Below are 15,157 nucleotides of genomic sequence, written 5' to 3'. Positions count from 1 at the left end.
CTGCCCATTGGCCAACAGGAGAACAAGACAACAAGAGAGTCTGCACAACAGAGAAGGGGGTGATGAAAAAAGGGGGAGGCGGCTAGCGGGTCCCTGGGGGGAGTCTTCTTGCGGTAAAGGGCCTGGAACAAGCAGAGATATTGAGGAGGATAAGCTGGCCAAGAGGCTGCCCAGTTGACTAAAGTTTACATACTTCACACATGCTGGGGGCAGGGCTGGACTGGCCATCTGGCATAGACAGCATTTCCCGGTGGGCCCCGCACCCTTGTGGGCCCCTATTTTCAGAAATGTAAAAATGTATTTTTTATTTCTGAAAACATGGGCCCATAAAAGTGCGGGGCCCAACAGTGAGTCAGTTCTGTGCCGCTAATTATGAGGGGCCCCTTTAAGCCAAAAGTGCCCATGCCCTATTTCTCCACCAGGCCAGCCCTCCTGGGGGGTGGGGAGGTGGTGTTTGCTTTTTGTGTTGTTTTGGACCTCAGTTTGCCTATGGTATGTGTAGAGTTGAAGGGTTACTCTAGGACAGTCAACATCTAGCAGATGGCCTTAATTGAAATGCTGCATAGTGGACATTAAATAAATGCCCCTCAAGAATACAGACAATGAGGTCCTCCCATGGCCTAACAGTAGGACACTGGGTTACTACACCGGCGATCCGTGTTCGATTCCAACTCGGGTCATTTGCCAATCCTTCCCCGTCTCTCCTCCACTGTCCTGTCAGAAATAAAGGCAAAAAAAACACTAAAAGAAAAAAAAGAATACAGACAATGGAATCTGGGCAAAAAATAAAAAGTTGAATTTGGAGATAAGCCTCAGAAACTTCTCGTAAGACAACTGAGGGGTTTGAATGCTTTAGGAGTGCTTTACAGGGAATAGGCCTATTACCAAGTGCTTTAGATAATGAGAGCTTCAGGGAATATTACTAAGAGCTACATAAACAGAAAAACGAAGGGAATATTGCTGACTGGGTGACACGTCTAGATATTCCTAAATCAAACAATGAAGCAAGGGTGGCAATAGATACTGATATCACCATCAAGAATATTGTCAAGTACTGTACATGTGACAATGAAAAAAATATACCTGTATACAGTATGTAACGTGTTTTCTAGACTACTGTGTGATACTCTCTAACAAATAGAATGACTCTGGAAGCCATCCAAGACGGTTGTATACACAATATTATCTGCATTATGTATCCAATGTGGGGTATTTCTTCCCCCAATATTACTCTGCCTCTCCATACTGCCAGCGCCAAACAAAGGTGTCTGACATCTGTAAGTAACGAATGTGTATCAGCTCACACTGTTATCCTTCCTCCCATAGCAGACAGACCCCTGGTGATTCGCCACCTCAAATTTATGACAAGGACCTTTTCATCCTCTTTCACTGTGCCAAGAAACTTGTTTGTTCGAGAGCGGTAGTGAGAGAGAAACAAAAGAGACAATAAAAGACTAAGGCTCCGTTTCTTTGTTGAGAGGTTGCCGTATTTTTCTTTGGCTCCCATTGAAGCAACCTCTATTTTTACAAGACAAAGTGGATGGCTAGCTGTGAAAAGAGTTTCCCCTTCCCTTTGTGTATGGTGTGTACCAGCTTGATTGCTCAAACAAACTAGACCACCATCAAGAAAACCACTGAAACTCATTGGCCAATCTTTTTCCACATAAATCTAGTGTCTTTCCTCAAATTCTTTCAACATTCAAAACCCCTTAAGCAACACCACCAATGTGAAAGGGATACAAAGAGAGGAAATTCTAAGACTGCCATTTTTAAGTCCTTCATCGTACACTCAAATATAATTCTAGAACCCATTGTGTATAGGATATAGGTTACATAGAACTTTGGAATCATGAAGATTCTGGTGCTTCTTAATAAGTAGAATGTACATATGGCTGCCTGACTGTGTTGCTAGAAACGTGAGTGTGGGATGGTTTTGACAGGGTGTGGATGACACGCCAACCCGTGTGCCCAGTAATAACCCCTACACCCCCAGTGCAGGTCAGTGAACTCTGCACCAATAGGCTGCTGGACTGCACTGTGTTTTCACAGGAATGCAGAGGCTCATCCCCAGACACTGGCTAGGAAATAGGGAATCGGACAACATGTTTTCTTTACTTATGACACAGAAAACAACTGAAGTGAAAAATAAAAAAAAGCTGACCCAATAAATCCAGCAAGGCTGTTTTGATCTGATAACCCACTCTCAGATATGTATACTGAACAAAAAAACAGGGGGGAAAGACATTTAGAAAATGACACAGAACACAAGAGGAGTACATTACAGGTTTGTTTATTAATTAACGCTGTACAGAAATAGATACACTTTTGTTACATTCACAGCAAAACCGTTCTTTTTTGTGTTTGTTTGTTTCAAAAATGTATAGTTGATGCATACAAGAGGTGGTGAAAAGGATGATATCACGGTACAGGCAGTATGAGAATATGGCATCTGTAAAGACTGTCACCTGTACCTCTCCCAGGACTACTTAAAAAAAGTGCCTTTGTGTCTGATAAAGAGATCAAAGAGTAGAGAACCCCAGTACTGGGGTGCATTTCTGGAAAGCGTAGTTGCTAACTATGTTAGCTACTTTGTTGGTTGCAATGCAATTTCCCATTGGTAACTACAGAAGTTGCTAACTGCTAACAACTACGCTTTCCAGATATGCACCCCTGGCTTATATGGGAGTATTCAAAGAACATGGTCAAGTGATAAATCTGGCTAAATTAACCAACATTAAGTAGTAATCCTGCTAATAGATAGACCACTGGTGTCAATTAGTTAAGAAAACAGACACCAGGCTCTTCTATTAGATGATTTATCCCCATCACAAGGTTAATTATTTAACCTGGATTACTACTTTGCCAGGTTCTTGGAATACTACCCTGGTTTAGTCCCAATATTAAACTGCTGCATAATGGGCTATCACCTGCACTAGTTTTCTCACTGCTTTGTGTCTATACAGTACGTACATGCTTATACGCTCCTTTTAATATTGCCTTGATGCATTCGTTACATACACACTGCAATAGCTAGCAAATAAGAACACAGGCTGTACAAAATAAGGATAAGCCAACACATTTCATGCATGCATGACATGAAAACAAAACATCCTTTGGCTTTTAAAGATCTATGCAATCGATCAAACACTCATTCAGGGGTCCATTTTGCAAAACTGTAATTGCTAACTAAGTTAGCTACTTCTGTTGTTGGTTAGCCCTCCAATCACAGTCAGAAGGGGTCAGTTGTTCCGGGCCCAGATTTGGGTTCTCAATACATTCCATGTATTAAATTAGGGGGGCTTTCACATGCCTTTATCCCAAGCCCGGCCAAAGCTGGCAGCAGGCCCGCTCAGATCCGACCCGACTCCGCCATCTTGCTGATATCAATTTCATCAGGAATGTGAAGCAGCTGAGATGTGAGATGTGAGGTGTGCGGTGTCCATGCGGGCAGCCCTGATCTCCCGCTCAGCTCACCCTCTGGACATGAAACAAGGCGAGCAGCAGCTTACAAGTACAGGCTGCCATACTATACTGTATAATTAAGCTGTGATGAAAAGCGGGCCTGCAGCGAGTGACTCAGCTCTACTGCAGTGCTACAAAGCAATGTTTTTTGAGAGGTGAATTGTAAGCTTCTGATTATTAAAAAATAAAATAAATAAAGAAAAAAAAAGGGGGGGGGGTGGGGTCCGTTCACAACGCCAACTGCTTCAAACCAGGGGTGCATATCATTTCTCGAAAGCATAGTTGCTAACCATGCTAGCTACTTGGTTGTTTGCAATGGAATTTCCCATTGGCAACAAATACCCAAGTTGCTAACTGACCAACAATTACGCTTTCGAGAGACGCACCCCAGGTTTGAGAGGGGAGGAATATGAACGTTTCTGATCATCATTATTATTATTATTATTATTAAAGGAGACTTGAAAAGCAGACAGAGCTCCCTTCAGGACTCTCCATCTCTCGAGGTCTCTACTTCGATGGTCCAAACCAGAACCCCGTTGCTTGAAAGCATTGCTGCTAATCAGTTAGCATCTTACTACGTTCTCAATGGGAAATTGCATTGCAACCAAGTAAGTTGCTAACTTAGTTAGCAATAATGTTGTCGAGAAACGCACCCCTGATGACGATGAGAAGTGAGTCTAAAGTGCTGTGGTGTGGCCATACTATACAGACATATTTACATCTTTACAGTCTATATACAAGAGTTTGGCAAATGAAAACAAATACAAACAAAGCAAGACTAGAGTAGGAAGACCACAGCTCACAGGCTGAGCTTTAAAGGTTTTTAAAGTTTGGTTTCCAGTTTGGTCACCAAACCGAAGGACTTCAATGTGCACTACGCCCCAAAGAGACACCAAATGTCTACAATGAGCATAGAGACAGTGTGAGGTCTTGTGTCTGTCCTCAAGAACACGCCCTCATATTACTGAGGGACGCCTCAATAGCATGGCACACTTCGTTAAGATACGCCATTGAGGCGCCACCTTGACGACAACATTGTCTCTTTTCTCCGGTTGTCTGGTACGAACGTCGTCGTATCCCATAATAGGAAGAGTTGGCTGGAGAGAGGGGCGGTGTTGTTATTATTATTAAAGGGGTCACCATGTGTTGTTCTGCTGCCCCCTAGTTTGCCACCCCATGGGGCGCCTCAGGGATGAGCGAGGCGAAGAAGGACTTGAAGAAGATCCAGGCGGTCCACATGACGGAGACCCGATGCTGGGGCACCAGGACTGGGGTGAGGGGGTGAGGAGGAGCCCCCTGCTGCTCACCCTGCTGGTGGCCCTCTGCAACTCCAGCTGCTGCCTCGCCTGGACCATCGCCTTCAGCTGGGGCCTCCACCTGAGGATCACACACACAGTGACAAGTCAAGTCAAGTCAGCTTTTATTGTCAGTTACTTCATATGCACAGGTCATACAAGGAAACTGAAATCATGTTTCTCTCTCTAGACATAGACATTCACAGGACTGACACAGACTGACATCAAGTGCGAGACAGGACAAGTAACACTGATGCACCCATAACAGTAAAGTGATGAATTGATAAACGGAGGTATCAAAAATAAAAGTCAAAGTAAAAAAAAAGACACACAGTTTCCTTCCATCACATGGCAACTTATGAGTAACCAGTAGACCAGTGTACAATCAGCTGACTAAGCAGGTTGGATCAAGTTTGTGGTGGATCCTTGTTAGGTTTTTAGTGTTTTTCAGAAACATAAGCCATTTCTCAGATGGCGCACTCGTGCACTTCGGGCACCATGTTTCAGTGAGTAATTAATATGCCATACACACTGCAACATGAACACTGAAGTGCACAAGCGCACCGTTTGAGATCTAGCGATAGTTTATAGATGTCATGAGGTATAATAGAGTAAATGGTGTAACAGCTACGTAATATCATGTGCTAGTGATGTACTTAAAACATGAATTTACTTTTTAGTTCTGACACCTCTGGTGACTAAAGAGACAAGACACTCAGTTAGGACCAAAACACTGTGATATGCAAATGAAAATCTTCCTGCCACCAAAAGCGTGTTTGAAAATGCTGAAACGGATTGGTTGTGATGCTGATTGTTTAATTAGGTACAAGTAATCAAATATTGTTAACCGTCACAGTCAATGTGGATAGCATGGCACATCCAATACCAGACAGTGGACTAAAAATAACAGCAGACACATAAATGAATTTGCATACAACATTTGCATTGTTATGTTGTCACGTTTTTAATCCTGTCCACTTCTTCAGAGCCAGGCACATCTACGCTACACGTGCTTTAATCAGTCTGAGCAGATTGGTGAGCAAGCCAATCAGATAAACTCCAGTTCCCATAAGCCCCCCGAGGCATTCCAAAGTCATCTGCAATCTTAGATGACCGTCCTCGGGGAGTGCCACAGGGTACACTTCCCTATGTAGGCCACCACAGAGATTTCTTTCCCCCTTAAATTAGTTGCACGCAATTACACCGTTGTCTTTTTTTCACCGCCGGCCGGCCCCGAAATGAGTGGTCGATACCGCGGGCGGTTTGCTGTGCCGCTCCGCGCGGCACCGAGCCGGGCCGTCGCAAACACCAGAGACGCTACATCCACTATCCATTATCTCTGACCCAAATTAACCGCAACGCTAAGACTTCCTGTTCGAGAAACAGATGGTCCTGCGACAAACACTTCCTGCCTGAAACAGGTGCCTGATGTGGATGGGGGTGGGTGGGGCTGTTGGGCTTAACACCACACCACGCCTGATGCAAATACACAACCAAACCAACAGCTCTGTAGCTCAGCACTGCAGTACACTGCCAAGTCCTGTGCTTTGGCTGCGGTTGTTGTTGTTGCTGTTGTTTTTATCTCAAACCAGTTTTGCATGTCTCTGTTTAAAAGAGGAACCAACTACAGTATGAATGCAAAACACACCTCACAGGAAATACCCCTGCTCAGAGACATGTGAAAGACAGTCTTACAGAAAGCAGAAGCAGTCACGGATGAAAAAAATGTTAACTATACTAGTAGAAGAGTCCATTGACATGTGCTTGTGACATGTCCATTGACTTGTGCTTGTGACTTGTTCTTTGCCTTGTGTTGAACCAATAAGAGCCAACTATTAGTGAAGTGAAAGCCCAACTGGGAAACTCCAACTCCCATTGTCATTGTGACACAGCACTCCACAGCACACAAGTGTTCACTGCACACAATGAAATTGCATTTATGCCTCACCCGTGCAAGGGGGCAGTCCCTAATGGCGCCCCACGGGACAGTACCATGCTCAGGGTACCTCAGTCATGGAGGAGGATGGGCGAGAGCACTGGAAAATTACTCCCCCCACCAACCTTGCGGGTCGGGAGTTGAACCGGTTGCCTGATTTTCATAGACTTCAGATCACGTAATGCGATTCTGGTCTGACCAGGACTATAACGATTAGCGTTTCCATGGCCTGGATAACCCGCCTCCCTCGGCTTGCTACTAGTTGAGGGCTGTGCCCAAGTACAAACCAAACATTTCAGCCCAATAGAACGTCTCTGTTTAAACCACGTCACTGCCTTGAACACGCCTCTACGCAGGACGGTTGGAAATGCTCAGTTGATTGGTTCCAGACAAAGAGGGTGGAGATCCCACTGTAGCGGGATTGAGCAAGCTCCTAGCCCTACTGTGTGTAACTGAGCCAATGGCGTTGTGTCACCAGTAGGGCGGAGCCCGGCTACCTTTGGGCTACAAGTCTGATGTCCTAACCGCTTACCCATGACTACCCTTATTAGGGGAGTCAGACCACCAGTCACCTAACCCAAAAGCTGCACTTAAGCATTCAACAACCAACTTCACACAAGGGCACCGGAACCTTCAGGCCGACTGAGTGTGGGCACAGGCACTGACACCAATCTGGTCGGTCTGAAAACAGTAAAAATGACCCTGGCCCCTTCCCGATTGAAACCCAAAACTACCACCAAAAATTGAGTAAGACTGTATGGAGTAGGCTACTACTCCAATAGTGTATCCACTATGTTACAACTCTGGGGTGCATTTCTCGAAAGAGTAGTTGTTAGCCAGTTAGTAACTTTGGTAGTTGCCAATGGGAAATTGCATTGAAAACAAGAAAGTAGCCAACATAGTTAGCAACTATGGTTTCGAGAAATGCACCCCTGGTCGGGCCGCCAGTGATATCCCTCTGTGTGCTTACCGGAGCATTGTGCTGGTTCTGGTTCTGGTTCTGGTTGTTGATGTTCTGCTGGTTCTGGAGGACCTCTGGGGCGGGCTCGTTCGGACCTCTGGCCGCGGGCCTCCGTCTGAAGGGGAACCAGCCAGCTGTGTGTCTAGAGGGGAGAACATGAAAAAATACTACATGAGAAACGTCACAGTGAGAACATGAAGAAATACGCTAATCAGTCTATTTCTAAGCCCCCAGCATTTGGGCTTACAGTACACCCACGGAGACCCCGGTTCGAGTCCGGCCAGGGTCATTTCCCAACCCTACCCCTCTCTCTCACACACAATTGTTTCCGGTCTCCTCTCAAACTGTCCTGTCATAATAAGGGCCAAAAACGCCCCCCAAAAAATACTTTAAAAAAAAAAGAGAAACGTCGCAGTTACTCAGCAGGTGGACAAGACAAATCAGTAAAGCAGTGCAGTAAAACAGGAAACGGAAGTTCATAGCAGCTGACAGCTTCCATTGTTAAAACAGCCTGAACAGTCAGACGTAAAAAAAAAAAAAAAGAAAACAGCCTACCCTGAAGCGACCTTTTAGATTTTACATGCATAAGATTTTAATCTGAAATTGTAATCATGATATGCAGTTTGATTGCCTGAACAGACTGGAAGTGACTAGCATTATATTATCTGACATTAGTAATGCAGAGTGGCAATGAAATCAAGTGGCACTTTAAAACGACACAAGTCTTTTAACCTTACAGTAACATTTCCAAAATCGTGTTAGTTGTTCATCAACCTCAGAAGTCACTGATGACAGAAAATGAATACAATATCTTGCAAAAGTACAATTCTAATGTCATTTTCTCATTTGCAATCGGGATGGTGAATGAAGAACAGTGCCCCAAAAATTGTTGTAGCTAGGCTGACAGCAGGGAAACTATATTGTTTTCTCCACGGAGGCGGGGCATCAGCAAAACGCGAGGCCACAAGCACAAGAAGAGGACGGGGGTCCGCATATTGGGAATGCACCCCATGTCCCTCATTAACTCCTACTACACGCGTCCCAAACAAACAAACAGGCCTGGCCTCACATTACATCAAGGGGAGGGGAGGGAGGCTGGAGGGCATGCTGTAGGGGAGGTGCGGGAGCGGAGTGGGGGGTGGAGGTCGGGGAGGTGGAGGGTTTGACACCAGGGGAACCAGTGCCAGTTCTAGCTGTTTGGGGGCCCTAGGTGAAATATTAACACGAGGCCCTCTTGAGTTATTTTTGCTGCCGTTAACCTTGGCATGGCTGACTGTTGGGCGCCCCAGTTTTGCTGGGGCCCTAGGCAATTGCCTAGACTGCCTATTGGTAAAACCAGCTCTGAGGGGAACAGGACTGGAGATAACCGGCATCAGACTGGTGGGAGGGCAGGCGGGCGGGCGGATGGACGGGTCACTGCGGACTCACTCGGAGTGTTCTCAAACACACGGCCAATCAGCATCCACAGCGGCACACAGTGTGACGTGGAGCAGGAGCGAGGGCGAGTGTGTGGGAATGGGAATAAAGCTGGTCACCAAGCATGGCGCCCCAGAGACATGGCGTGTGTGTGCGTGTGTGACGTCTGTCTCTGTGTGTGTGTGTGTGTATATATATATATGTGTGTGTCTGTGTGGGTATGCGTCTATGAGTATGTGAGTGTGTGTGTGATTGTGTGTGTGTGTGTGTGTGTGTGTGTGTGTGTGTGTGTGATTGTATGTGTTTGAGTGTGTGTTGCGTGTCCACACAGTGCCACGTCGGCACAGCTTGGTTTATGGGTAAATAGAGGAGTCCTTGAGCTGACATCCAGGCCTAATCTCTCCTCTGCAGCTGCGGAGTTTGGAGAGGCGTCCCAGGCCACGCACACACACCCACAGGGAGAGAGAAACTCACTCAGGCTCCCATATTCAAAAGCAGAAACCCCTCTGTGTGTGTGTGTGTGTGTGTGTGTGTGTGTGTGTGTGTGTGTGTGTGTGTGTGTGTGTGTGTGTGTGTGTGTGTGTGTGTGTGTGTGTGTGTGTGTGTGAATTTGACTATTAGTATGCAAGTGTGTGAGTGCACGTGTCCAATTGGTGCATGTCAGTGTGTGTGCGTAAACAAGTGAGCCGATGTGTGTGTGTGTGTGTGTGTGTGTGTGTGTGTGTGTGTGTGTGTGTGTGTGTGTGTGTGTGTGTGTCTGTGTGTGTGTGTGTGTAGACCGCAGTCCAAGTCATGCAGTTTCTCTTTCACTAACCCTTGCACCACACCGCTGCCTCTCACACTCCTCCTCCCCTTCCCCCCTCCTCCACCTCCCTCCTCCAGCTACTCCTCTCCTCCACCGCCCTCCCTCTGCCCTTTTATCCCCTTTTCCCCCCTTCTCTCCCACTCTCCTCCCCAGCTTCTTTTCCTTTGCCTCTTATATCTTCCCCCTCTCCTCATCCCACTCTCATATTTTCCCTCTCTCCTTATCCCTCCTTTCTTTCTCTCCAACTCCATTTCCTGTTTCTAGAGTTCTGAAGGCCAGACTGCTGAGTCTAACACTGTTTTTCTTTTTCTTTTTTTTTGGTCTTTTAGACTTCATTCTTGACAGGATAGTTTGAGAGAGAGACAGAAAATGTTTGAGAGAGAGAGACGGGGAAGCGCCGGCAAAGGACCCGGGCCGGAATTGGACCTAGGTCTGCCGCGTAGCATACGAGTGCTATACCATTAAGCCACGGTAGGGCCAAGTCTAACACTGTTTCATAACTGTGGTAACAGTATTAGCATGTGCGGTGGTAGGAGAGCATGGTAGGGGAGAACAAGATGGAGAAGTAGAGAAACAGCAATGACATCTCTGGAATGTGATGTTCTTTTAAATGGATGGTAATAACGCCAGGAATGTGGTTTGTCCATGCAGCGAAGGGGAGCAGAGTCACCCTGACAGGATTTCAACTTAACCCATTTTGTCCTAAGCCCTATTTGGGAAAGGGTGCCCTCTTCCTATTAAATCCTAAATATCTCAGACTCCGAAGCACATACAAACATGAAATGAGTTACATTTAAACGCCAAGACCCTCCCCTTGCATTGTAATGTGTTCATTCAGCTCTAACATAACCACATATTCAATAAAACAGCTAAAATCTCAAAATCCTGAAAAACCTGTATATGTGTCTCCAGGACACAATGGGTTAATATGGGGTCATGAAAATATGTTAAGGTCCCAAAGTTTGGGAACTACTGGTCTATCACATTGAAAATCTCTGGTGGTACTCACAGGCAGGGCTCTAAATTAACCCTGTGACACCTGAACCATGAAAGCAATGAGAGAAAATTCGATTTTTTTGGAATTTGCTTCAATATTGGTCCCTTATAAGAAATGTAAAAAAAATGTTTTCAAAATTTTGTTAAGGTCACTGAGATATTTAATGCATCATATATGATGCATCAGGCTTTAATGGGTCAGGATTTCAGGATTTCATGACCATTGAAAAATGACTTTTAATGCATTTACAACTTTTTTTAATTAAAAAAAGTTGTCAGACAATTTAATTTGAGGATTATCTTTAAATATTTAGTGAGATCCTGCCATTTTTTTTAAGCCTATCCTTGTTTTAGCAGGACCATATTTTACATTTGCCACAGCCTGGTTGGGTATTTTTTTTAAATCTATGTAAAAACATAGCTGATCGACTGCTTAACAACCTATTTATGAGTGTAATATAGAGATCATTATTCATTTGTGATGTGGAATTTGAATATATGGGTCCATTACTACAATTGGACCATTTCTCCATTCACTTCAATGCATTTTTTACGAGATCATAATTTCAACATTTTGCATTACATTTTCAAAATTGCAAGTAAAACCTGTTTCTTAAGGCAATATCTTCGTCTTGAAGTAAAACAACTTGTGTGTTTTGTTAAATGATCGTCGTGGTATGCTTTGTAAGTTTCCCTATGGCAAAATGCGTTGATGGCTGACTTCCTGCCACCGCCGGATGGTGCTTATTTGTTTCATCAGTTTTAGCACGATCTCTCTGCAACACGGTGTAAAAATATAAACTCTTCCTAGATTAATTGCACAAAGCAAGTGTTCAAATTAATGGATGTAGAGTTATATTTCGGAAACTTCTACACACACTAGGGCTGGGCGGTTTTGGAAAAAATTAGCATCACGGTTTTCTTGATGAAAATTGATATCACGGTTTTCTGCACGGTTTTTTGATATGCGACGATTTCCCCCCAAATCTTAATCTTTCTGAGGAAAAGATCTCAAATTAAATGTTAAAATGAGATAAAATCATGAATTTAAATTAATCTCCATTTATATTTTATCATTTTTTCATTTCAATAATATTTTCTATAATTTATAGTTTATATTTCCCTATCCAACAAAGGGGAAAATGCAGCATTTCATTAAATAACCTAAAATCTTGACCAGGGTGTCATAGATTTTTCAAGGAAGAAGGGTTAAATGATTATAAGCAGCTGTTTTGGGCTTTTTTTCCAAGACAGCCCAAAACAGCTTATTTCGTTCTACACCTGGCAACACTAATGGCTTATATGTCGTTCTACACCTGGCAACACATCCGGCGCGTTGCGCTGCCGCTGGACTAGCGAGTAAACAACAGTGGGACAGAAACGAAACAGACTGAAGACAGACACTGAAAACAAACGGATTTACTTGACATTGTGTGCATATTGTCTTTGAATTAAAGTCCAAATCCAACGTAGAAGGTATTTTGTCCGGTAGTTTGTGTCATATTGCGATGTGTTTCGCTCCTATTTTACCCCCAAATCATTTCAAACAAATATAGCAATGTAGCAATGTACCTTGTCTGCCCATTGCATTTGAAAGCTAGGCTACTTTAGCTTATAAGCAGTCTTAACAGCACTGCGCACACAGTTGGGATGGTAATTAAATACAGTTAAGAATCAGATATCTGTTGTAGCCTGTTAACATAGCACCACATAGAATTGCCTTTTATTTAACTTTCTGAGATCAAAGGTAGGCTAAGTCTTAAATAAATTGAAATGTTTGTCATGATTCACCCATGCCATGTGTGTTCATCATGTTTCACTCTCACTAGCCTCTAGCGCGTAACCAATTATTTTATTAGTTCAATCAACATCTTACATTGTGGTGACATTCCCTAGTAGAACAGCAACAACAGTGGACTTAGCAGAGTTGAAATGAAGTGTCAGAGACTTGTGAATTAGAGGAATCTTTGGAAGTGTGACACGGAGTATGATGCTCACGCACATAACATAGTAGGCTATAAACAACAACAACAAAACCGTCTCTCATCAAAAAGAGAACCTTGTGTAGTGTAAACCGAGATCACGGTTTTTTAACCGTACACCGCCCAGCTCTAATACAAACCCTTTGCAATTTGACGATATCTCAGCGTCGGTCAGGGAAACCGCTTCTACCCCATTTTTGCATTTTTCGCCGAGCTGTGGTCAACTTGTTGTTGACCGCTGCTCTCTTGTGGCGGTTTTCGTGTACTGCAGGACGTTTGGAAATGACACGCAGGATGTTTTTGATATCGATTTTTTTATGTGTCAGCGGGGAGAGGGCTTTGAATTTGATGAATCAAATATGATGCGCCCGGTGCGATAGGGTTAACACTCGCCAAATGCCTGTGAAAAATCAGTTTAGCTACTAGAAACATTTTAAAATGTTCACTACTTTACTAGCTAATTTGACCCATTAGTGAGTGTGAGTTTGGCTCGTAAGAGTAACATCTACTAGCCATTTTGGCTGGTGATGAAGGCTAATGTAGAAGCCTACAGTAATCATAGGTATATGAGGAGCAGGCTGCAATATATAGCCGCCGAAAAAATTGAGAGAACACCTCAAAATTAGCAATTTCTCTGGTTTTACTACGTATCATTTTGAGGTGATCTCTCAATTTTTTCCACGGCTGTATAAATAAAAAGAATTAGTCATGGTGCTGATCTATGAGTCATCAATAACATTGGAGCCCTGCAGGTGGCGCTAGAAGTTGTATTACTCACAGGTACATGAGAAGGAGGCTGCTCATGAAGAGGATATACAGTGTGTGTGTATATAAAGAATTAGTAATGGTACTGATCAATGCATCGGCAATTCCATTGGAGCCCCGTAGGTGGCGCTAGTGGTGGTGGTACTCAGGGCTCTAAATTAACTTTTTCCACCACCAGCCAATTTGGCTAGTGGACAATTTTTCTTACCAGCCAAACAGAAGCTCAACTAGCCATTTTTTTAAATCTCGCCAAAATAAACTATGCATTAGGCTAGTTATTTTTTTTCTAATTAAATGGTCATTTTGTCCAACTGTTTCTACAACACAGATACACTATAGGCCTGCATAGGCTACTATATGCCTACATAATAATTAAGCATATTATAGGCCTAGGCTATATATTTTTTCATTATTTTTTAACTTCTGCTTTATTTTTTACTTGCATTACTTAGGCCTAATTAATTTGATTAGTTTTTGTTCAATTCCTCTGAAAAACGCTGAATCACATCGCACAAGCCACTCACATAACAGACCTTAACATACAGTAACCAAGCACACAGCCAAACACTACAAAACCTCACATACGCACACCCCAAGGAAGGAGAGATGAGAGGAAAAGGAGAGGAGAGAGGAGGAGCTCTTCTCTACCATGCGCAACAAAATGACAAGAAGCCTAGTTTAATTAAAAGTAAATAATATCTCGGGAATCTTCGCTTCCTTTGTTACTTCCACAGCTTCGTCGTTGGTTGCTTTTTTTTCTTTCCGATGGCGTGGGCTTTCCAACTTAGTTGCGCCACGACTCTGAACATTTCAGAAGACAACTGAACTGACAGCTACGGTCACACTACTCTGACAGTCGGCTCTCCTCCTCTGCCCTGGTCGCTATTTCGTTCCACAACCACTCATTTTTAACGTCACTATTTACAATTACTACTAGCATTCACCAACACACAGAACCTTGCTCTAACCCCCGCCACATTCTCATCACTCGCACAAAACATAGTCTACACAACAGAAGTAGCGCTATGCATAATCTGCGTAAGTCCTGTTATTGAAACGGTCAGGGTTTCGCTGCTTCAAAAATGCAGCCTGTTACAGCAAGGTTCATATAGTAATAATAGCAGTAGTGACGGGGTTGTAGCGAAAGCGACGAGAGCATAGGAGGAGAGCTGCCTGTCAGAATAGTGTGAGCGCAGCTTAGCTGACAGAAGGCTGGTCGTCTGAAATGTTTTCAATCCTGGCGCGCGCAACAGCACGGAGTTGACGCTCGATGCACTGGAAAGCCCACGGTGGGAGGCTACGTCGTGACGCTAGTGTCCATGGGTAATGTAGGAAATCTCGCCCTATAACGTTCGTCAGAGCAGCGGTTTACCGTTCATAAGTTACTGTACTCGGGCGCTACGAGCCAAATTGGCGGGTAGGTATTTTTTTCTACTAGCCAAAATGAATTTTCACCCGTGTTTGGCGTGTTGGCGTGTGTTAATTTAGAGCCCTGGTGGTACTCACAGGTACATGAGGAGCAGGCTGCAATATACTATA

General features: G+C 44.0%; 1 protein-coding gene across 1 annotated transcript in view; it reads right to left on the bottom strand.

Moving 5' to 3' along the window:
- Positions 1–2,274: 2,274 nt before the first annotated feature.
- Positions 2,275–15,157, bottom strand: part of herpud1 (homocysteine-inducible, endoplasmic reticulum stress-inducible, ubiquitin-like domain member 1) — a 22,383-nt gene continuing 9,500 nt past the window's right edge. The window contains exons 7-8 of the mRNA XM_063196877.1: positions 7,664–7,796; positions 2,275–4,839 (exon numbers count right to left, since the gene is read on the bottom strand). Coding sequence (XP_063052947.1) covers positions 4,624–4,839; positions 7,664–7,796 — 349 coding nt within the window. The 3' untranslated portion in view covers positions 2,275–4,623. The remainder of the gene's footprint in view (positions 4,840–7,663; positions 7,797–15,157) is intronic.

The sequence above is a fragment of the Engraulis encrasicolus genome, chromosome 4, assembly GCF_034702125.1.
Source record: "Engraulis encrasicolus isolate BLACKSEA-1 chromosome 4, IST_EnEncr_1.0, whole genome shotgun sequence".
In the NCBI taxonomy this organism is placed as follows: Eukaryota; Metazoa; Chordata; class Actinopteri; order Clupeiformes; family Engraulidae; genus Engraulis; species Engraulis encrasicolus.
Note: the sequence above shows the minus strand (reverse complement) of the source record. Positions and strands in the feature narration are given on the sequence as shown.